The following is a 23263-nucleotide window of genomic DNA, read 5'->3' on the forward strand; positions in this document are numbered from 1 at the left end:
GGCAGAAGTTGAAAAACAAGATCAGAAATGAAAACACAAGTAGCACCTGAAATGTAAATGGCACCAAAGTAAAAGAATCTGGGGTGGGTGGGTGGGGAGACTACAGGTCCATGAAGGATGATAAATGACATAGTGAGGGTTGTATTGTTAAATGGGAAACGGGGGAATGTTATGCATGAAAAAAACTATTGTATTTACTGTTGAATGTAAAACATTAATTCCCCAATAAAGAAATTAAAAAAAAAATCTATGAGTTTCTTTCTCACATAGCAACATAAAGCACCAATTCTTACACTGATAATCTTCCCTGGCCTGAGAATGTTATAAGTAACCAAATGGCTGTTGGCAGAAAAAGGTTCACACCCTCTCGAAAATAACAACAGAAGGTGGTGTAATAAGGCTGGATCCCAGAGTTTGTGCATGCATGCACATGGAGCTGCATATGAGTCTGAGTTTTCATTCAGAGAGAGAGCAAGAGAAAAAGAGAGACACCACAGCACCAGCACTTTCCCCAGTCACAGTACCACCATGCAGCGCTGGGGCTCCAAGCAGAGCCAAGCAGTGGAGGTGAAGCATGCCCCTCGCAAGCCTCCCCAGCATGGAGCGTGGGTCCAGGGAAGGGTAGGAGCATCCAGCCTGCAGGCCATCATTTGTATGGCCCTTTAGTGATGTTACTAATGTCCAAATGGTCTGTGGCAGAGGAGAGGTCCCCCCAACCCCAAACACACATGCTCTAGAAGGATATGAATGCAAAGCTTCCTAGTCTGAAAGGTGAGTAGAGCCAAATATGAGAGAGCGGCACAACCAGCACCTCGGGGGCAGAGCTGGGCACCAGAGACCCTCAACCAGCCCTGGTGCCTCTCCATCTGCCTGTCTGCCATGTCCTGGCTCATAGGCAGCATCAAAGCCCAGCCACACTCGGGGAGTCCTGAACATTCCAGTGTGCTGCTCTCAGATGTGTGGGCAGCCCTAGCCCAGGAAGGGGAGCTGGCGAGGGGTCGTAGGAAGTGCCAACAGGTAGCAAGCTGGACAGAAGTCTTGAGTCCCTGGGGGGCTACTGCGGTGGCTGTCCTCTGCCACTGGAGGAATCTGAGGACTGAGTCCCTGACCTGCCCGAATGGAGCTGCCGCGGGACAGACCATGGTGTCAGGGTACTTGGTGGTGGGGGGAGACCCCTCCCGCACCCCAGGTGTCAGCAGGGCTGCATGGTGACAGCATGTGAGCGAGGGAGAGACGCGTGGCCGGAAGCATGTTTCCCACCGCACCTGTCTAGACGATGCCTCCTGCTGTACTAGGGGAACCTTCCCCTTTCTTACTTAGTGATCATCCCATCAGGCACGGTAATAGATTCTGGCGAGTCCAGATGGAACAGGGACAAGACAGAGCCGGAGTGAGCGTGAAAGGCCCCGAAGACCAGGGCCCCCGGGAGCTAGCTTGGTCTTATTCCCAGCCAGAGCCTTCAGAGGTAATCTCCCGTGGTCTGGGAAGTGGCGCAGTGGATATACAGCACTGGATTCTCAAGCATGAGTTCCCAAGTTCAATCCCCGGCAGCACATGTACCAGAGTGACATTTGATTCTTTCTCTCTCTCTCCTCCTGCCTTTCTCATTAATAAGTGACCTCCCCCTTCACTTGACTCTGGACTGGCCTTGGGATATAGCAACAAATAAAACCAAGTAGAATTCACCGTTCTTCTAAGCCTCCCTTTACAAGGACACGCAGACCTCCGCTTTCTCTGGGAAGGACATGTGGCACCCTGCCCACGGGGAGAGGCTGCAGGGGGCAGCCCAGCCACCCTTCCGCCAATGGCTGTATCCCTGGGGCAGGAGGCATCAAAGCCCAGCCACCCAGCGTCCTTCTGAACATTCCAAACGGTTTTCTTTCCTTTTTCCCTAACAGGACTAGGACTTCCCACATGCACGACTCTACCACTGCAGGAACCTTTTCCTCCACACAGAGGCAGCACAACACCTCCGGTGGTGCAGAGGCTGGAAGCTGGGCTGTCAACATGGCCCAGTCCACACAGTCAGGCTGTGATGCCCAGCCTGGTGCCCTGACTCTAAGCTCTCAGGCTTTCTCCAACTCCTCACCGCCTGCCGTCCAAAACAGAATACACCTCAGCTCAGGTCCTGGCGCGGCTGGTCTGCCAGCAAGCAAGGTGGGGGGTAGCGCGTGTAATGTATGCACTCAGCAGACACTCGAGTGAGTCTCTGCGGCAGGCAAGGGAACAAAAAACGCTGTCTCTTCGAAACACTGGTCCGATCAGTGACAATCTCACTGGGGTACATACCTGGCAGTGGAGACCCCAGAGTCACGGAGCTGGCTCTCCCCGGGCGAGGCTCATGGCTGCGTTCCCAAACGTGGACCGCACAACTGCAGGATGGGCGGCAGGTGGGGAACCGCACGGACGCTCTCCCTTGAAGGGAAAAACAAACCGAGAACACCTGGTCTCAATACAAAGCGCTGAGAGCAAGGCGGCTGCATCGGACTGCTGGGAACGGAGCGCACAGGGGCAGGCCCCGGCCGAGGCCGGGCACGACGGGCACCCCTCTGCGGGGGAGCGGGGAAGGAGGCCGGGCAGGGGCACGGGGTCCAGCGCTGGCTCCGCCCTTCACTTACATGTGCTCCCGCCAAGTCACTGAACCTGCCTCCTCCAGGCAGGCTCCCACTGCGCCTTCGTCACCGCAGAGGACCAGTCCTTTCCCACCTGCTCTACATTGTGTGGCTGCTGGGAGTCCGGCCCTGGGCACGGCTCTTCCTGGGGAAGGTCATTCTGTCCGGACAGGGCGCCGGGCTGCCGGCCCCAGGTGCTGCATGGCTCCCACCGCAGGCTTCTCCGCTGGGGCAGGGGCTGTAGCGGCGAGGTGACTGCCCTCTCCTCCCATCTGCCTCCTAGGGAGCATTCACGGTGCTGTGCTGGCCCCCGCCTGCCTTCCTCAGGCCGCCCCCCTCCGGCTCCTGCAGGTCACCCCAGGGACATCGGCAGTCGTGGAACCTGTGGCTCCACCGCCCTCACCTGCTCTGCCACGCACAGGTGTCACCCCTCCTCACACACACACACACACACAGGGTGTCACCTCTCCACACACAGGGGGTGTCACCCACCATACACACACACACACACCAGGGGTGTCACCTCTCCACACCCACACGGGAGGGGTGTCACCTCTCCACACACACACACACACCTGGGGGTGTCACCTCTCCACACACACACACACACACACAGGGTGTCACCTCTCCACACACAGGGGGTGTCACCCACCATACACACACACACACACAGGGTGTCCCCTCTACACACACACGCACACACACGGGGTGTCCCCTCTACACACACACACACACACACACACAGGGTGTCCCCTCTACACACACACGCACACACGGGGTGTCCCCTCTACACACACACACACACACACACAGGGTGTCCCCTCTACACACACACGCACACACACGGGGTGTCCCCTCTACACACACACACACACACACACACACACACGGGGTGTCCCCTCTACACACACACGCACACACACGGGGTGTCCCCTCTACACACACACACACACACACACACACACGGGGTGTCCCCTCTACACACACACACACACACACACACACACACACACACACGGGGTGTCCCCTCTACACACACACACACACACACACACGGGGTGTCCCCTCTACACACACACACACACACACACACACACACACACACACGGGGTGTCCCCTCTACACACACACACACACACACACACGGGGTGTCCCCTCTACACACACACACACACGGGGTGTCCCCTCTACACACACACACACACACACACACGGGGTGTCCCCTCTACACACACACACACACACACACACACACACGGGGTGTCCCCTCTACACACACACACACACACACACACACGGGGTGTCCCCTCTACACACACACACACACACACACGGGGTGTCCCCTCGCCCCACACAGCGCAGCCAGGCCTCCCTCCTGACAGCCCCCGCGGACGACACTCGGTCCTCCCTCGGCCCCTCCGGCTCTCCCGCGCGCCCTGTCCCCTCCCGGCCCGTCGCAGCGTGGCCGTCCGCCCGCCGGTGCACTCTCGGCCTCACTGACCCCGAAGCCCCGCCGCCGGGCCCACAGGAGGAGCGAGGAGCGGGGCGGCGCCACAGCGCCCCGCCGCGGGCGCCGAGACAATGGGCCAGCGTGCGTCGTGCGTGCGTCGTGCGTGCGTCGTGCGTGCGTCGTGCGTGCGTCGTGCGTGCGTGCGTCGTGCGTGCGTCTGCGCAGGCGCGGCGGCGCGGCTCCCGGCAGCCCCGGGGGAGGCGGGGCCTGCGTTCCCGCGTCCGCTCCCGCCATTGGCGGGCTGTTTGAATGGCGGAAGTGATGGCGCGGCCCCCGCGCAGGCGCACGGACGGCTGCGGGGAGGCCGGGGGGCGGCCGCGGGAGCCCTCTGTGCGCGGCTCGCGGGGCTCGGGTGAGTACTGCCGGCGGGGCGAAGGGGCGGCGGGCGCAGCTCCCGCGCCGCAGCCCGTTACCGGGCGCAGCCCGCATGGCAGCGGGGGCAGCAGCTGCGCGGGCCGGGCGCCGCCGACACCCAGCTCGGCTGCCTCGGGCCCGGAGAGCGCGGTGGGGAGCGAGAGGCGATGGCGGGCTCCGCTCCCGGGCGCCTCTCGGCACAGAGTGGTCGTGCTCCCCGCCCCGCCCCTCCACTTCTGCTGTCTCTAGCAAAGATTGTTTTAAAAAGTCCAAAAAAGGTTGAGAGTAGTTACAAATTCGAATGTCTCCTGCCTTACATTAATAAACGTTTTTCTGTTTAAAAACCAGAGCCTCTGTCTTTAACATATGCAGAAATGAAAAAGAAGGTAGTTGGTGCTGGCAGACTGAGACTGAGCCCTAATGAGGAAGCCTGCGTTTTAAAGGAAGATTATGAAAGAAGACGAAAGTTACGGTTGCTGCAGGTAGAGTCTGTTGAGGGAAAGGCTCAGATTCTTTGTCTCCCCTAATTAGGGTATTTCACGGTCGGGTGCTACTAAGAGCCTGTGTTTAAGAACCTTTTGAAATAACTGAAAAATGACATGAAGCAGGAAGAAATTAGAGTGAGAGATGTTTGAGAGTGGGAATTATTTTACTCAGTAGTCATCAGAAAATAATCATTTTAAGTATTTTTAATTTGTATATTTGTACTGACTGATTAAATTGATGATACCTAGGAGACAAAGATTAGAATAACTGAAGAAAATTTACTGGAAAAATCACTCTCTCTCTCTCTCTATATATATATATATATATTTACTTACTTTTTACCAGAAAGCTCTGGTTTATGGTGGGGGAGGGGGGATTGAACTTGGGACTTTGGAGCCTCAGGCATGAGAGTCTCTTTGCAGAACCATTATGCCGTCTACCCCCACCCAGATGTACACATTTTCTAGAAGTCTTTCTCGAGGAAGCTGCCTATGAAACATGTTTTAGGTGGATGTCATTCTGTCAGCGATTGGGGATGATAGGCCCCAGATGAGGCAGGGAAGCTCCATCGGTACCCATCTGACTTGTGTTACAGCATTTGAATGCTAAAACTGCCTCCAAGGCACCTGGTACTGGCACACATACCTGAAGACCTGGGTTCAAGCCCCCAGGCCCCACCTGCAGCTTCACAAGTAGTGGAGCAGTGCTGGAGTCTCTCTCCCTCTGTCTCTCACCTTCCAAGCAAAAAGAAAGCTTCAGAGAGTAGTCAGGTCACCATGCGGGCCCCAGGTCCAGTGCCAGCCTTCATGGCAAAGCAAGCAAACAAAACAGTTGCCTCCTTCCTTTGACTGTTAGGAATCTGGCTAGAAAGTGATGTTCAGGCTGGAAAGTTCAACACTCAGCTGGTCAAGCATCAGACTTGCAAGCCTGAGCTTCCATTTGACCCCTGGTACCACATGTGCAGAGGGCACTCACACCCCCATATGTGATCAGTCTTTCTTTAAAGGTGATTTTCAGACTTTGGATGTTGAGAAGAATTAATAATGACGTCATTATTAGAATTCAGTCTAAGTCAGAATCTCTTTTATTGACTCATGCTTACCACTTTAGCTTCTAGGATGCTAAGAGTAATGATGACAGACCCATTAAGGCTTGGTGGGTGGCAAGATAATAACTTTTACCAGTCACATCATTTTAACTTTTTTCTGTCACTTACAATTTTGCTACTATACCTAGGTCTTGCCTAATACAATGTGAATGTTACAATTTAGTTGTAATATTTTAAAAGATAGCTTTTTAAGAAACTTGAAGTCAGCTCTTTTCATCTAATCTTTATTATTTAGGTTCGAGAACAAGAAAGGGATATTGCTTTCCAGATAAGAGAAGACATAAAACAGAGGAGAAACCAGCAGTTTACTCGTCTGGCAGAGGAGCTCAAGACAGAATGGGAAGAATCACAAAATCAGAAAATAAAGAACTTGGAAAAATTGTATCTGGCAAGTTTACGAACTATGGGAGAAGGGCACCAACAAGCCAAAGAAAACGTAAGTGAACTCTAGGGTGGCGCCCTGCTCAAAGTACCGTGGCAAAAGGCCGTTACAGTCCATAAAAGCTCCACTGATAAAAATGCCTTCGTGTAAAGGTTTGGGTGGTTTGACTTTGTGAATGTGATATAGTTTAAGAATGCTGCTCTGGGGGGTTGGGCGGTAGCGCAGTGGGTTAAGCGCACGTGGTGCAAAGCACAAGGACAGGCAGAAGGATCCTGGTTTGAGCCCCTGGCTCCCCACCTGCAGAGGAGTTGCTTCACAGGTGGTGAGGCAGGTCTGCAGGTGTCTGTCTTTAGCTTCCCCTCTTCTCTCCATTTCTCTCTATCCTTTCCAAAAGCAACGGCATCAATAACAACAGTAATAATCACCACAACAATGGTAGAACAACCAGAGTAGCAGAAAGGAAAAAATGGCCTCCAGGAGCAGTGGATTCGTGGTGCAGGCACCGAGCCCCGACAATAACCCTGGAGGCAAAAAAAAAAAAAATGCTGCTCTGTTTATTTCACAGTAAAACTCTGTCAAGTGAAACGTCCTATGACCTTTAATTATTTTCACCCTACCACCTTTTCATATACCTCCAACTTGTGCTCCCTCTCAGTCCCCACCCATCCTCTTCCCCTCAGGTACCTCAGTTCTCTTGTCAAAGCCCATTCATTTGTTTATTTATTTATTTATTGGATAAAGACAGTCAGAAATCAAGAGGGATGGGGGCAAGAGACAGACACCTGTGGCCCTACTTCACTACTCACAAAGCTTGTCCCTTGCAGTTGGGGACCAGGGACTCAAACCCAGGCCTTTGCGCATTGCAACATGTGCGCTCAACCAGGTGCACCACTACCAGGTGGTTTTTATAATTTTATATTGTATTGTGCATATGGGTGGAGTAGTCTGGTTAGGGGAAATATATTTATTTCCCTTCCTGGCTATTCTGCTTTAACAATCCCCTAAAGCTCTCCAGTTCTGCAAAATCCCATCTATTTCTATAGCTGGACAGTATTCCATCATATTCTCCAGCCAATTGTCGACAATTGTAGACACAAATTTTTTTGTGTAGACACAAATTTTTTCCATGTCTGGGTGATTGTGAAAGACAATGCAGTAGATACTGAGTTGATGTATCACTTTTGGGGTTAATGCTTCACATTCTCTGGACAGACATGCAGAACTGTGGTTGCTGATCATACTGGCTCTGTTTTGGACAGACTCAAAACAGAGTGAATTCAACTTCCCCAGCTCCTTGTGATTTTTTTTGTTGTTGTTGTTCCTCTAATTGTGTACAGCTGACTGTATTTAAACTTGGAGTTCATTCACAGATGACATAGAACTTGATTTTTCAGAAGGACAAAGTAAAGCTTCATTTAGTATCTAAGATGTTCCAAACCTTGTTTTGTTTGTTGTACTTTATGGTTGTGAAAATACTACATTACAGCCCCATAGACAGTCATATACAATATGCAAGCTGCTTCTAAAGAAGGCAAGACTCGGGAATCGGGCGGTAGCGCAGCGGTTAAGTGCACGTGGCGCAAAGTGCAAGGACTGGCTTAAGGATCCTGGTTGGAGCCCCCGGCTCTCCACCTGCAGGGGAGACCTTCACAAGCGGTGAAGCAGGTGTCTGTCTTTCTCTCCCCCTCTGTCTACCCTCCTCTCTCCATTTCTCTCTGTCCTATCCAACAACGACAACAGCAACAATAAAAACAAGGGCAACAAAAGGGAAAATAAATAAAATTTTTAAAAAAAGAAGGCAAAAATAAAATTTTTAAAAAAAGAAGGCAAGTCTTTGTTATCAACCTGCCAGTGAAGAGGAAGACCAGCACTAGTAATACCCTCACATGAGGCTTTGTTGCCTTCTTTCTGCCAATATTAAGTGTGATTGGTGCAGGGCTTTCGAACCTGTGATGTGATGACCACCTCCATGATTGTCTGATTTAAAACGTTAGGCATTTAGGTTGTGCTTAAGGTGGCATTTAAAATACTTTGTATCTTTAGGAACCAGATCTGAATGCTGTGGAACAGCTGGCAGCAGAAAGAAAAAGAAAAGCAGAAATGAGGCATAAAGAGGCCCTGAAAGTACAGAAAAACCAAAAAGAAACACTAATGAAACAAAAAACCTGGTAAAGTAACACCATCGCGTTCTGACGTACTGAAACTCGTGTGTCTGGGAGTGAAGTCAGCACCTCTGTCCTCTTGTTGAAGGCTGTTTAAAGACAGTGCAGTAGGGAGTGGGCAGACAGTAAGATGAACTTTCTCTTCTAATCTGACTTTAGCAGCAGCTACTGAGTTTCTGGAGAAGTGGATGCATATCAACCAAAATCTGCTTCTAATGCAGAAAAAGAAAGACTTACCATTACTGGTGGTATGGAGGCGACTTAGCAGAGTGTGTCTTGCCTGCTTGAGGCCTGGGGCTGGTGAGGTAGTAGTTTTGGTCTCTTATCTTAAAAAGGGGGGGCTCAGTGGCAAAGTACTTGTGTGAGGTCCTGAATTCCATCTCTAGCACTTCAATTAAACAGGAGGTTGGTGAGTTCTTTAGAAGTCATCTGTGAAAATGAAGAAACCTATTTGGCTAGCAGTGGTCTCCGTGTACAGTGACCTTGTCTTATCACCATTTCCAGCTGTCTTCCTCTACTCCAAATTGAGGAACCTAGATGCTTGCTAGCTTGGTACCCTCTGGAGAGCCCTCTCACTTGGCAGACCTTTTCTCCATGTCCACTGTACAGACTCTGCTAGGCAACACTTTGAACCTGTAGGACAGGGTGGGAGGGTTCCCAGAGGATGAGCTCCTATTGATTTGTTTTACCAGACACCTGCTCAGTTCCGACTGATAGTGGTGTGGGGACTGAACCTGGGAACTCAGAGCCTCAGGCGTAAAAACCTCCCCCACCCAGTCTTGTGTTTTTGACCAGAAGGATAGTGTTGTCATCTTGCCTAAGACATATGCTTATGACATACTTGTTTTTAAGGCATATAAAAGCCCGAAAGGAAGCACTGCTTATGGAAAAGGAGCGATCAGCCAAAATTACCAGTCTACCGCCGCCTCCTCCAGCTCTTTTTGAGGTGAGTGACTTTGAGTATTGTTGAACTCTTCACTCCAAAATGTCTTTTTTTTTTTTTTTAAAGAGGGAGAGGGAGTAACCACAGCACTGAAGCATCCTTCAGTGCAGTGAAGATTGAGTTGCTGCGTTGTGTGCAGGAAAAGCATACTATCCAAGACTATTTTGTCTGTCCTAAAGCTTTTGTAATTGCACAATAAAAATATATATATACCGGGAGTCGGGCGGTAGCGCAGCGGGTAAAGCGTACATGGCACAAAACGCAAGGACCAGCATAAGGATCGCGGTTCGAGCTCCCGGCTCCCCACCTGCAGGGGAGTCGCTTCACAGGCGGCAGGTCTGCAGGTGTCTCTCTTTCTCTCCGCCTCTGTTTTCCCCTCCTCTCTCCATTTCTCTGTTCTATCCAACGACAACAACAATAAAAACAAGGGCAACAGTGGTCTGGGAGGTGGCGCAGTGGCTAAGAGATTTGACTCTCAAGCTTGAGGTCCTGAGTTCAATCCCTGGCAGCACACGTACCAGAGTGATGTCTGGTTCTTTCTCTCTCCTATCACTTCTCATGAATAAATAAATCAAATATTTTTTTAAAAAAAGGCAACAAAAGGGAAAATAAATAAGCAGTAAAATGTATATATATCACTTGTTTAATGGACAAAAACAAAAAATGAGTATCTGCCTTGTAGACTTTATCACATTCAGTATTTGTCCACTGTGGATAGCTGTCATTTCACTGATAAAGAGTTTGGTTGGGGTGGTGGATACAGTAGCACAGCCTGCTTAGTGCACATGGCGTGAAGCACAAGGACCAGCATAAGAATCCTGGTTCTGGGAGTTAAGTGGTAACATCGGATTAAGCGCATGTGGTGGGAAGCGCAAGGATCCACGTTCGAGCCCCCAACTCCCCACCTGCAGAGGCGTTCCTCCCCAACAGTGAAGCAGGTCTACAGGTGTCTGTCTTTCTGTCCCACTTCTGTCTTCCCCATCTCTCTCCATTTCTTTCTATCTAACAATGACGACATCAATAACAACAGTAAAAAAATAACAGGGGCAACAAAAGGGAAAAATAAATATAAATAATTTTTTTAAAAATCCTGGTTCCGCCCCCGGTTTCCCATCTGCAGGGGAGTCGCTTAACAAGTGTGAAGCAGGTCTGCAGGTGTCTTATCTTTCTCTCCCCCTCTCTGTCTTCCCCTCATCTCTGTATTTTTCTCTGTCCTGTCCAACAACAACAGCAATAGCAACAAGGGCAACAAAATGGGAAAATGGCCTCCATGAGCAGTGGATTTGTAGTGCAGGCACCATGCCCTGGGCAAAAGAAAAAAGTTTTGTTTGGGTACGTTAATAAGCTTACATAAGGAAAACCGGGGAGATAGTGCAGCAGTAGTTTTCAGAACTTGTGTGGAAGAGGTCCCAGGCTCAATCCCCAGGACCCTGACAACTAAACCACGCTTCAAAAAAATTACGGGGGGCTGGGTGGTGGCACACCTGGTTGAGTGCAGACGTTACAGTGCAAAAGGACCTGGGTTCAAGCCCCCAGTCCCCACCTGCAAGGGGACAGCTTCACGAGTGGTGAAGTAGTGTTGCAGCAGGTGTCTCTCTGTCTCTCTCCCTATCACCTCTTTCCCTCTCAATTTCTGTCTGTCTCTATCCAATAAATAAAGATAATAAAAAATGTTTTAAAAAAAATTACATGAAATGATGAGAGTAGATTCGCATAAAGCTACTTTAACTATGGGGCTAAAATAATGCTGCTGTGATGCAGTTACTGCTCTGTAGATTTCTTTTAAGACACCAGAGCCCTGCTCCCTCTTCCTGTGAGGGATGGGCTACAGCCAGGGCCTCACAAGTACAGGGCCAGCACTCTACTGCTGCGTCCCTCCTCCCCTCCCCAGTGCTTGGTTAAAGTTAGGTATTGGGGCCTGGGAGATGATGGGGTGGTTAGACTGCCGGACTGTCAGGCATGAGGACCTGAGTTTCATTCCCACCATCACTTGTTCTAGAGTGATGTTCTGGTTCTGTGTCTTCCTCACATGATTAATCTAAAGATATTTTAATGTAAAAAAGTATAGAAGTAGTATAGAACCTGATAGAAATGCAGGGATGTTGCGATACGAGCATAGTTCAGGAGCAGCTGCGAGCAGAGCTGCCTGGTGCTGACCACTAGGCCTTGTGTTTTGCCAGCCTGCCACCTGTGGTGGAACACCTCATCCACAGGATCCAAGCCCGTGCACAGCGCCAGATTTCAGACACTCCCTCGCCATCTTAAAGGGCAGGCAGTGTCTCATCTGCCCTGACTCTGCCACAATTCTTAGTGTTCCTAACAAACTGAGGTCAAATACTAGCAGGACATTGTGTGTGTGATTTGGCAGACGCGGCTTACATGTAAATGTATGGCTGTGCCTCCCCCCCACCCCCCAGCTTTTTATTATGCCATTTTCCATAGTGCAAAGGAATTAGTTTCGTAAGTAGTAGTTTGCAGAGTGTGTAGCTTTCAGATAGATGAGTGTATGCATGTATACATTTGAGCATGAACTGTATTGACATTTCACCCTCAGTGCTTCACCATGCTTCCTTATGCAGCTATAAGGCCACACTCAAAACTGTATGATCTTTTATTTTAGATTTTATTTCTTCATTCATGAGAAAGTTAAGAGGAGAAAGAGAAAGAACTAGGCATCACTCTGGAACATGTGCTGCCGGGGATTGAACCCAGGACCTCATGCTTGAGAGTCCAATGCCTTATTCACTGCACCACCTTCCAGACCACTGTATATTCATTTCTTAGTGCCATCTACTGTCTAAGCCATAAAGCAGAATTCTCTAGTTGTCCCTATGTATCTTAAAGCCCTCTTCTTTTATTATCTTTATTTATTTACTGGATAGAGACAACCAGAAATCAAGAGGGATAGAGAGGAAGAGAGACACCTACAGCACTGCTTCACTACTCGTGAAGCTTTCCCCCCTGCAGGTGGGCCCAGGACTCGAACCTGGGTCCTTGTGCACTGTAACACGTGTGCTCAACCAGGTGCGCCACCACATGGCCCCTTCTTTTCTTTTTTAAAAAACCAGAATCAATCAGGTTCACTTGTTGCTTCTGCTTGTTTTTGTCTCTCATTTCTTTTTTTCTTTTATAATATTTTCCCTTTTGTTGCCCTTTTTTTTTTTTTTTACTGATGTTGTAGTTATTGATATTGTCGTTGTTGGATAGGACAGAGAGAAATCAAGAGAGGAGGGGAAGACGGGGGGAGAGAGACAGACACCTACAGACCTGCTTCACTGCCTGTGAAGTGACTCCCCTGCACGTGGGAAACGGGGCTCTCACCGGGATTGTTAAGGCCAGTCCTTGTGCTTCATGCCACATGCACTTAACCCGCTGTTCTACAGCCCGATTTTCACCTCATTTCTTTAGCGTCTCTTTTCTCCGTTTTTCAGAACATTGAAGTAGACAGACCTTCAGTGAAAACCACCGGCGCCACCTACCATCATCTTCATGCTCTTGTAGACAGAGAGACGGACTCAACGCAGGTGAAAGACTTGTGTACTCCTGGGCTCAACTTATCATTTCCCCACCCACTCAGCAGGGCTATTTCCTGGTGCTGTCTTACTCCCATATCAAATTCTGAGCAACTAAGGCTGGGAGGTGACCTGCCTGCCACGTTCAAGCTCCAGCACCAGATGGGGGGCACCAGGAAAGCTTTGGATGGCAGAGTGGGGCTGTGGTGTCTTTGCTTTTTCTTCTTCTCTCAAAGAAGCAAAGAATGAAAAGATTGGGCTGGGGAGACTGCAGAGCAGTGGGGTCAGACCTGAGAGGGCCCATTCACTCCCTGGGGCTGCAGAGTCCATCAGCCCTAGCAGCAGCTCATACTAATAGTGGTAAAGCATTTTTAAAGATTTATTTACTTTTTCTTAATGCAGTCATGTCTCCGATGGTGATGCACATGTCCTCTAAAACCAGAAATCGTGGGGTTTTGGTGTTTTAGTCCTCCTGAGGCCAAAATCTACTTGACTTGAACAAATTAGATGAGCCTCAGCACTTCCCTGTGATTTCTTTACCATTAACTTTATGATTGCTCACCTTTCAGTGTTATCGTTTTGGTGGAATTTCTTCTAATAAATGATAGCAGGAATGTGTTTAGATGAGTACAGCCTAAGCACGTTTGAAGTGAATGCCTTGCAAAGCTTAATTTTGGAATGCATACCATTAGAGTGGTGACATTTGAAAATATAACTCTTTGAAAATTGTTTATAACTAGAAAAGCATGATTGAAAGCTTAGTTTCACAGCTACTGCTCTGCTTCGCACTTTTAAAATGTGTCTTGATATGTCTGGGTTGCCTGTCAGCCAGATCCGCACGTGGCTGCTGAAGAAGAAACAAAAAGGCTGGAGGGCCTGCAGAAGCAGGCAGCACAGGAGAGGACAGAGCAGTGTGAGAAGGCGCAGAGACGGGGGTCCCAGGCCATGAGAAAGATCCATTTGGCTCAAGTAAGAATCACCTCCTAGCTATTAATAGTAGTGACACACTGACAAGTAGCACTGAGGACTGAGCAGCAGCTGACCCCAACATAGAGAGGTGTGGACATAACTGAGGGGAGTCTGATTGCTGGGACCTCAGCTTCCCAACTGTCTCTACCCCATTTCAAATTCAAGTTGGGGTAAGCAGCTCTCTTCTTAGCAGACACCTATGGCTGTTTGCTAAGAAGGGGTCAGATGGTGGCACACTGGTGGCACACACCTGCAGAGGGGAAGCCTGACAAGCTGTGGAGCAGTGCTGCAGGTTACTCTTTTTCTACCCCCATCCCCCAGTTTCTCTATATCAGCAAAAGGAAAGTCACAAAAAAAAAAAAAAAAAAAGCCACTGTGAAGGGTGGAATCATCATGCCAACATTGAACCCTAGCAATAAGCTGGTCACAAAAATGAAAATAGAATTTTTACTAATGATTAACTTATTCATATTTTAATCAGTCCAAAAGTAATCTAAGATTGAAGCCTTCTTATTACTTTTCCAGTTTATTTTAGTTGCATTTGACCTCAGCAGTTTCAGGTTCATTTTACTAGCTATTTATGAGCAAAGCACTTGTTGGCTTTGCATAACAGATGGGGGGGGGTGGTGATGGGGAACGATTCTTGCTGTCAAATCTTTTGAAAAAACTGTTGTACCCTAAAGCTGCAGTAACTCACAGTGAAGCTGGATGTGACAGCTTTAGCTCCACTCTACTGCTTACTATTCTGTGTTTTGGAAACACGGCATAGAAAGGAGGAGGGAGGGGGAGAGAGAGGGAAAGCCACCACAGCACTAGTCCACTGCTTGATAAGCTCCATTACTGCAAGGTGTGCCAGGGACTTGCGCCCAGTGTCTGCATATGGGAAAGTGATTTCTACCCGTTGAACTGTCTCCTGACCCCTGGTTCATCTTTTTAAAAGTCTAATGTTGTTTTCTGTATTTGACTCATGAGTGTATATATATATATATCCCCCTGTTATCACTGGGACTCAGTGCCTGCACTACAAATCCACTGCTCCTGGAGGCCATATTTCTCATTTTTGTTGCCCTTGTTGTTATTGGATAGGACAGAGAGAAATCAAGAGAGGAAGGGAAGACTGGGGGTGGGGGGAGGGAATAGACACCTGTAGACCTGCTTCACTGTTTGTGAAGCGACCCCCTTGTAGGTGGGAAGCCGGGTCTCGAACCAGGATCTTTAACCCTGTCCTTGCACTTCACGCCACGTGTGCTTAACCTGATGCGCTACAACCCAACCCCCATTAACTTTGATAGCTTAAGCAGGCATGTGAGGGATGAGTTTTTATGTGCTTTAAGAATTAAATGCCGATCCATTGAGAGTTCATTTGTATAGCTTGAACTCGGTTATGATCTCTCCACTAGATTTTTAGATTTTATAAACTGGAAACAAGTTAGAATTAAAATAACTGAATTATTACTAGAGACCCTCATCCAAGACTTAAACCAATAGGAAGGAAAGAGCGAAAGGCAGCTGCTGTGTGCACTTTACCCAGCCCCCATAGAGGCCACTGAAATAAAGTTCAACAGTTGTGTTTAGTGGTTATGCATGGGATCTAGGACCCGGGTTGTTGCTCAATGTTAGAGTTGTGCTTCATGTGTGAGGCCCTGGGTTTGGGCTTTAGCACTAGACAAACCAAACAGCAGCCCCCAGGTGGTTCTGCCTTCACCACGTGGCTGCTGGCCTGACTTTATGCAGGCCACCCAACCTCTAACTCATGTCAAGTCGGATGGCCTCTGGAAGGCATAGTGCTTTTTACCTCCGTATCTGCTGGGCTCTGTGAGCCTGCAGAGGGGTCCACAAGTCCCCTTGAAGTGTAGGGGCTTAAAGAGTGGAGTGGGAGGAAGCTCCATCCGTCGTCATAGTCCCACTCGCTGCTTCTGGTGCTCACCCGAAGCTGTGCACGCTCTGGCCTAATGCAGGGAATGTGGACGCCTGCTACCGCGTCCCCTGGTAGGGGACTGCGACGGGCGGTCAGAGTTCTGAAGCTTTGTGGCCTGCCCTCCTCCTAGTGACCTGTTTACTGGCCTCTGGGCTAGGAGTGACACCCTGTCCCATCATCCAGTTTGTCTGGCCTCTAGCAAGATTTTTCATAGGGATAGAAGTGGGTAGGGAACCCCAGGCCTCATTCCTCATGATGCCCCTACTTTCCCTTCTCCTAATGCTATCTCCCAGTATTGAATCGGTTCTCCTAATTTTTGAAGAGTCAAGAGAAACTAATGAAAGAGCTCAAGCAGCTGCAGCAAGAGGACCTGGCGCGCCGGAGGCAGATGGTGGCGCAGATGCCGCCCCAGCTGGCCGAACTGCCATACAGGCGCAGCGAGATGAGAGAGGAGTGGCAGAGGGAGCTGGAGTTTGCCTTTGAAGACATGTACAATGCGGACAGGAGTAAGGGGGTTTCTGTACTCTTCACATGATTTACAGTATTGTGGTGGGGAAATGTATTACGGTAGCGAAGCCGTTGTTATTTTGAAATGAGTTCTCCATTTGAAAGAAGTTGTCATACCTTAGATTACAAGCGTTGAGGTGTTTTGCTCAGTTCTCTTTAGCCATTCTGGAGTGTAAACATGTGCGTCTCTCTTTTAAGTGGTAAAAGGAAACCTGATCCTGCACCTTGAGCCAGAGCCTTTGCCCACACTGGAGGGCCAGGGCCAGGGCCAGGACGCGGAGCTGGACCTGTCAGTGGAACAAGAGCACTCAGGTGAAGTTGAAAGCCTTCCCATGGCAGAAGCTGACGAAATATGCTCTAGTGAAAAAGAAGGTAAAGCTCCCCAAGTGCACAACAAACCCCATTTAGAACTCTTCTATAATAGGATATAGGCTCTTCCAACACGTTTTTCAAAAAAATTAAGAGCTATGCTTCTACCATTCATTAGAAGTCAGAAGAAATCCCTTCCTGATAGTGTTTTTTAAGTTTTGAGTTTGTAGGGGGCTGGGTGGTGGCACACCTGGTTGAGTACATGTTACAGTGCACAAGGACCAGAGTTCAAGCTCCCCCAGTCTCCATCTGTAGAGGAAAAGCTTTGCAGATGGTGAAGCAGGGCTGCAGGTGTCTCTCTCTCTCCTCCTCCCCTCTCAATTTCTGGCTGTCTCTATCCAATAAATAAAGATAATAGGGCAGGGTTAGATACCATAATGGTTATGCAAACAGACTCTCAAACCTGAGGCTCCAAAGTCCTGGGTTCAATCCCCAGCACCACCATAAAACCAGAGCTGAGCGGCACTCTGGTTGGAAAAAAAAAAAAAAAAAGAAGATAAAAAGTTTGGAATTTGTGTTGCATGCTTACTATTGAAATCAGGTTTGAATTCTGGTGAGTTTTAGTTGAAAAAAATCATTCCTGATTAGAAAATCAGGGCGAAACTGTGCTATTTGTATATACTGAGCAATTGTAAATGCTGAGGAGAAAAGCTGGTCTTTTGTTTTAACTGGTTGTAGTGGTAACCAAATATAGAGTAGTATGTTTCTCTATTTTAGCTTCCTTGGCAATGAAGACCCATGAGATCCCTTCAAAGGCTCTTTTTAGGAAGTTATTAAATAAGATTCGAAGCCAAAAGTCTCTGTGGACAATTAAATCCATGTCTGAGGATGAAAGTGGGATGACAACTCTCAGTGACAGCGAGAGCAAAGTTCCTGCCACTGAGTGGGCGTCTGCCAGCGAGGAGGAGCCCCTGTCCTCCGGGCCCACGCAAGGTGGGGTTCAGTCACTGCACAAGACCCTTCCAGGCTCCCAAAGCAAGCTCCTTCCTCCCTGGAAGAGCAAAATGTACAGGTCAAATGGAGAAAATGTCGTAAAGCCCATGATGTCACAACAATGTTTAAGCAAGCAATGTTTAAAAAAGAAACCAGGGGGCTGGGCGGTATAGCTCAGCGGGTTAATAAGCGCACAGGGTGCCAGGCAAGGACCGACGCAACGATTCCATTTCGAGCCCCTGGCTCCCCACCTGCAGGGGGCTCACTTCACAAGCGGTAAAGCAGGTCTATAGGTGTCTGTCTTCCTCCCCCTCCTTGATTTCTTTCTGTCCTATCCAACAATGACAGGAATAACAGCAATAAGAACAAGGGCAACGGGAGTCAGGCGGTAGCGCAGTGGGTTAAGCGCATGTGGCGCAAAGCTCAAGGACCTGCGTAAGGAGGTCCCCACCTGCAGGGGAGTCGCTTCACAGGCAGTGAAGCATGTCTGCAGGTGTCTCTATTTTTCTCTCCCCCTCTCTGTCATTCCCTTTTCTCTCCATTTCTCTCTGGCCTAACAATGACAACATCAGTAACAATAACAATAAAAAAAAATGGGGAAAATGGCCTCCAGAAACAATGGATTCATTAATGCAGGCACTGAGCCCCAGCAATAACCCTGAAGAAAAGAAACCAGACAGCTTAGAGAGTCTCCTTCCTGGTGACTTGAGTGGTAGTCGAGCATCGCCTTGCCTTGAGACAGTGCTCCGTTTGTGAATCTGGGGCTGTAACCAGACTTCTTGTAGCAAAGGCATCATTCTGGGCTTTTAATTCTTGCCTGAGGAATAGCCCCTAAAATAACCTATGAGCCAAAGGCTACTGCATTGTTTGTTTCACAGTCCCACCAGTGAAACAAACAAAAGTTTCTTCAAATCTCAGTAGGTGGTGGCACGCCTGGCTGAGCATGTGGCAGTGTGCAAGGACAGGAATGCGCCCCACACACCTGCAGGGGGAGCTTCATAAGCGGTGACGCAGGCTGTAGGTGTCTGTCTCTCTATACCTCCCCTCCTCTCAATTTCTGGCTGTTTATCAAATAAATTTAAAAAGAAAACATTTAAAAATCAATAATAAAACTTATTTTATTTTGGTAAATCAGTAGGCTAGAAGCTTCCAGACATAATAGAGTCCAAACCATCAAGTATCTTCTTGAATTATTAGCAAGTGTGAACTGATTGTAATTTTAAAAATTCTTTTTTTAATTTTTATTATTTTTTTTAATTAAAAATTTTCTTACTGAGATTGAACTCATACTAAAAATGTTTTGTGGGGCCAGGCAGTGGAGCACACATTACAATGTGCAAAGACCTGGGTTCAAGACCCTGGTCTCCACCTGTAGAGGAAAAGCTTTTGAGTGGGGAAGCAAGGCTGCAAGAGTCGTCTCTTTCCCTCTTTTTTTTTTTTTAAATCACGGGGGCTCGGTGCCTCACTAGAATCCACTGCTCTTGGTGGCCTTTTTTTTTTTTTTTAATTTTTTTTATTGTATAGGACAGAGAGGAACTGAGAGAGTAGAAAGTGAAAGAGAGAGACAACTACAGACCTGCTTCACTGCTTGTATAGCAACGCCTTGCAGACAGGGAGCCAGAGGCTCAAACCTGGATCCTTTCATGTGTTCTTGTGCTTACTATGTGCTTTTTTTTTTAATTTGTTTTTTTTTTATATTTATTTCTTTATTCCCTCTTATTGTTCTTATTGTTTTATTGTTGTTGTAGTTATTATTGATGTCATTGTTGGATAGGACAGAGAGAAATGGAGAGAGGTGGGGAAGACAGGGGGAGAGAAAGATAAGACACCTGCAGACCTGCTTCACCACCTGTGAGGCGACTCCCCTGCAGGTGGGGAGCCGGGGGCTCGAACCGGGATCTTTAAGCCGGTCCTTGTGCTTTGCACCATGTGCGCTTAACCCGCTGCGCTACTGCCTGACTCCCTTTTTTTTTTATCTTTATTGGATAGAAAAAGCCAGAAGTCAAGAGGAAGGGGGAGGCAGAGAGGGAAAGAGACAGAGAGACACCTTCAGCCCTACTTCACCACTTGCAAAGCTTTCCCCCTGCAGGTGGGGACCGGGGGCTTGAACCTGGGTCCTTGAGCACTGTGACATGTGCTCAGCCAGATGCGCCACCACCCGGCCTACTATGTGCTCTCAAGCGGGTGCACTACTGCCTGGCTTCCTCGCTTTCCCTCCCTCTTCAATTTCTCTGCCTCTACCCAATAATACATAAATATTAAGAAAAAAGAAATAGCCTCACTAAAATTTTTTTGCCACAAAACATAAATTATTATAGTGTATACTGAGATTTTTTGTTTGTTTTATCCTATGTAGGAGGGATTTCTGTTTATAAATTTAATCTCCATTATGTTTTTTTTCTTTTTTCTTTTCCCCTTTGTTGCCCTTGTTTTATTGTTATAGTTACTATTGTTGTTATTGATGTCGTCGTTAGATTGGACAGAGAGAAATGGAGAGAGGAGGGGAAGACAGAGAGAGGGAGAGAAAGACAGACACCTGCACACCTGCTTCACCGCCTCTGAAGCGACTCCCCTGCAGGTGGGCAGCCAGGGGCTTGAACCGGGATCCTTAGTCCGGTCCTTGTGTTTTGCATCACCTGTGCTTAACCCACTGGGCTACTGTCCGACTCCCTCCACTACTCCCTCCACTATGTTTTAAGCAAAAAGATTAACTTATTTTTGATAGAGATGGAGTTGAAAGGGATGAGGGTGGTAGGGATACAGAGATAGCACTGCTTTGATGCTCATGAAACCTTGCAGAAGGGGGTGGGTGGGGCTGGAGGCTGAACCCAGTGGAACTTGCCCCTTCTACTAGGTGCACCACCACCCAGCCCCTACTGGTTTACATGTAAGGAAGGAGAGACCTGGCCATGAAGTAAGTGGCTAGACATTCGGGCGAAGCCAGATTGAGTTGTTACTCTGAATTCAGCTTCTGGTTACTTTGTCCACATGTAATCTTGACAATGTGACATGTTGGTAATGTTGTATCTTCTGCATCTGCCCAAGGGGATTCACTAACAGTTGACTCTGGACCTTTGACTAGTGAAGATAGACAACTTTCACAGGATACAGATGCTGAAAAGGAACGAGGTATTGCTCTTTATTCACTATGAGATTAACTCCCATGGTTTTCACAATGTTTCCCAGTGAAGTGACAGATAGTAAAAGCGCAGTAAGGTGGTGCTGAAATTCTGCATTGCTGAGAGTCATTCTGTCTGGTAACTTCTTTCAGAAATGCAGGAGGCTCCATCTGTCCCTACTGTGACTCAGAGTTCAGTTCTGCTTCATCCTCAAGAGACAGCAGCCAGAATCCGGATAGCAGCAAGGCAGAAACAGGTAGTTGGAGACGTTTTCTTTTCAAAGATGCCTTTGTCCCCCTGTATTGTGCATGTATCCAGGACACAGGAGGTGCAGCTTGGTCACTCTGACAGCTGTTCTCACCACCTGGATTCATGTGCATAATGTTGGAGTTTGTGTGCTGCTCCCTGCCACCCACTGTCTTCACGTCTGTTTCGTGCCTCATGGGAGGTTTTCCCTTGCATTCCTGTGAATCCACTTTATTGACTAGAACAGAGATTTTTGAGAGAGGAGGGGAGATACACAGGGAGAGAGGCAGACCTGCTTCACTGCTTGTGTAGTGACCCCACCCTCGTAGGTGGGGTGTCGGGAGCTTGAACCAGGATCCTTGCGTGGGTCCTTGTGCTTTGTACTGTGTGCACGTAACCCGGTGTGCCACCACCCAACCCCCGCAAGCACTGTTTCAAGAGGCCTTGCTGTTTAACTTCCTTGGTCAGTATTTACTGAGAACAATGTAGCACTGGGAATATGAAGTCAGAACGTCCACATCAGCAGATAGAAACACTTTCTGCTCACGTAGCTCATTGGACCCTGTGCTCCACTCTGAATCGCTCCTCCTCCATGTGCATTTACAGCTCGGCTTGCTGCTTCTCTGTCGGGTGTGTGTGTGTGTGTAGTGGGGGTCAAAGGATCCCTCTGCTTCCAGGAAGTAAGAATAGTAGCTCACACCTTTGTTTTTTCTTCTCCTCTGACACTTAGTACTTCTATCTACTTTCTTCTTTTCCTTTGTCTCCTTCTAGCAGGGGTATTAAAATACAAAGCATCACTCTCAGATAACTGGTGCTGTGGTGATCTGATCTGCTTCTTTTCAATAGAATATCGCATGTCAACTTTCATATAAGCTTGTTACTAACAGATGAATAGTGTTTTTGTTACGTAGATAATGGAAATAGAAGAACAGAAGCAAAAGCAGCTAAAATTACTTGAACAAATTGAACAACAGAAATTAAGATTAGAGAATGATTGCTTCAGAGCTCAACTGGAAGAAGCAAAAAGGAAAAAAACTCAACAGACTGGGGTAGGAAAAATGAACTATTACATAGAACTTTTTTGAGGGAAGTAGATATATGTAAACTTAGCATTCAGGAAAATAAGTGCATTTCAGACTCTTATTTGATGTTTTCATTTAATGCACATTTCCATGAATGTCTGTGTGGACATATGTAAGAGTATTTGCATCAGCCTCATGGCTTTCACCTTTCAGTTTATTTTCTATTTGTTTTATTAATTTTTTTAAAGATTTTATTTATTAATGAGAAAGATAGGAGGAGAGAGAAAGAACTAGACATCACTCTGGCACATGTGCTGCCGGGGATCGAACTCAGGACCTCGTGCTTGAGAGTCCAAAGTTTTATCACTGTGCCACCTCCCAGACCATATTTTTTATTACTATCTATTTATTGGATAGAAAAAGCCAGAAACCAAGAAGGTAGGGGGAGATAGACACCTGCAGACCTGCTTCACCACTTGCAGCTTTTCTCCTGCAGCCGTGGGAACTGTGGGCGTGAACCTAGGTCCTTGCACACTTTAACATGTGCGCTTAACCAGGTGCTCCACCACCTGGCCCCACCTGTCAGATTCTTGGGGACGCTAATGTTTGATCCTGAGTTCTTTATGATTCTGGTGTTGAACCATGAACTTGGCTCTCGGGGTAGCACAGAATGACTTCATTTCTGAGTAACAGAAGTGCTGTCTTTCATCTTAAATAAAGCTATGTGGGAGTCTGTCAAGGGGCTTCAGCTTATGATTCCACATGCCTGAGGACTTACATTTGGACTTGCCTTCTAGTCAGCAGCTTTGTCTTGTGTTAGGTGGATGCTACCCCAGCGTCATTTGGGCTGGTCACTGATGAAGACAGGCAGATGATCTGGAGCTATCAACACCACCTCTTACAGCAAAACAGGTCAGAGCTTGGGGTGCATTTGCTAGTGTGAGGCTTGCTGTCTGGACGGGGCCGGGAGGAGCTAGGAGGCCTAGTCTCTGCACAGGCACTGCAGTGGCCGGTGTCCCTTTCCCACCACAATGAGACCTGGGATTGCTGCTTGTTGAACTTAATGTACAGACACTTAGAAGTAAAGGGATTTTTGCTTGTTTGTTTGATC

General features: G+C 48.1%; 1 protein-coding gene and 1 long non-coding RNA gene across 5 annotated transcripts in view; one reads left to right on the plus strand and one right to left on the minus strand.

The window, feature by feature from the left end:
• The window catches only part of LOC107523127 (uncharacterized), a 44378-nt gene extending 40148 nt beyond the window's left edge, over positions 1-4230 (minus strand). The window contains exons 1-3 of one of the 4 annotated variants that reach the window (XR_009546706.1): positions 4114-4230; positions 2619-2957; positions 2290-2415 (exon numbers count right to left, since the gene is read on the minus strand). This is a non-coding gene — a long non-coding RNA (uncharacterized LOC107523127). Of the gene's footprint in view, positions 1-2289; positions 2416-2618; positions 3080-3145; positions 3245-4097 lie in introns of those variants that run through there. The other 3 variants (XR_001601742.2, XR_009546707.1, XR_009546705.1) reach the window with 3 other exon arrangements.
• A 124-nt stretch (positions 4231-4354) lies between these two features.
• CEP295 (centrosomal protein 295) overlaps positions 4355-23263 on the plus strand; it is a 39785-nt gene continuing 20876 nt past the window's right edge. The window contains exons 1-14 of the mRNA XM_060179654.1: positions 4355-4474; positions 4825-4958; positions 6306-6506; positions 8496-8620; positions 9467-9560; positions 12989-13081; positions 13898-14038; positions 16279-16462; positions 16662-16835; positions 17550-17765; positions 20811-20894; positions 21037-21140; positions 22042-22179; positions 22973-23064. Coding sequence (XP_060035637.1) covers positions 4372-4474; positions 4825-4958; positions 6306-6506; positions 8496-8620; positions 9467-9560; positions 12989-13081; positions 13898-14038; positions 16279-16462; positions 16662-16835; positions 17550-17765; positions 20811-20894; positions 21037-21140; positions 22042-22179; positions 22973-23064 — 1883 coding nt within the window. The 5' untranslated portion in view covers positions 4355-4371. The remainder of the gene's footprint in view (positions 4475-4824; positions 4959-6305; positions 6507-8495; positions 8621-9466; positions 9561-12988; positions 13082-13897; positions 14039-16278; positions 16463-16661; positions 16836-17549; positions 17766-20810; positions 20895-21036; positions 21141-22041; positions 22180-22972; positions 23065-23263) is intronic.

This window comes from Erinaceus europaeus, chromosome 20 (genome assembly GCF_950295315.1).
Source record: "Erinaceus europaeus chromosome 20, mEriEur2.1, whole genome shotgun sequence".
NCBI lineage: Eukaryota > Metazoa > Chordata > Mammalia > Eulipotyphla > Erinaceidae > Erinaceus > Erinaceus europaeus.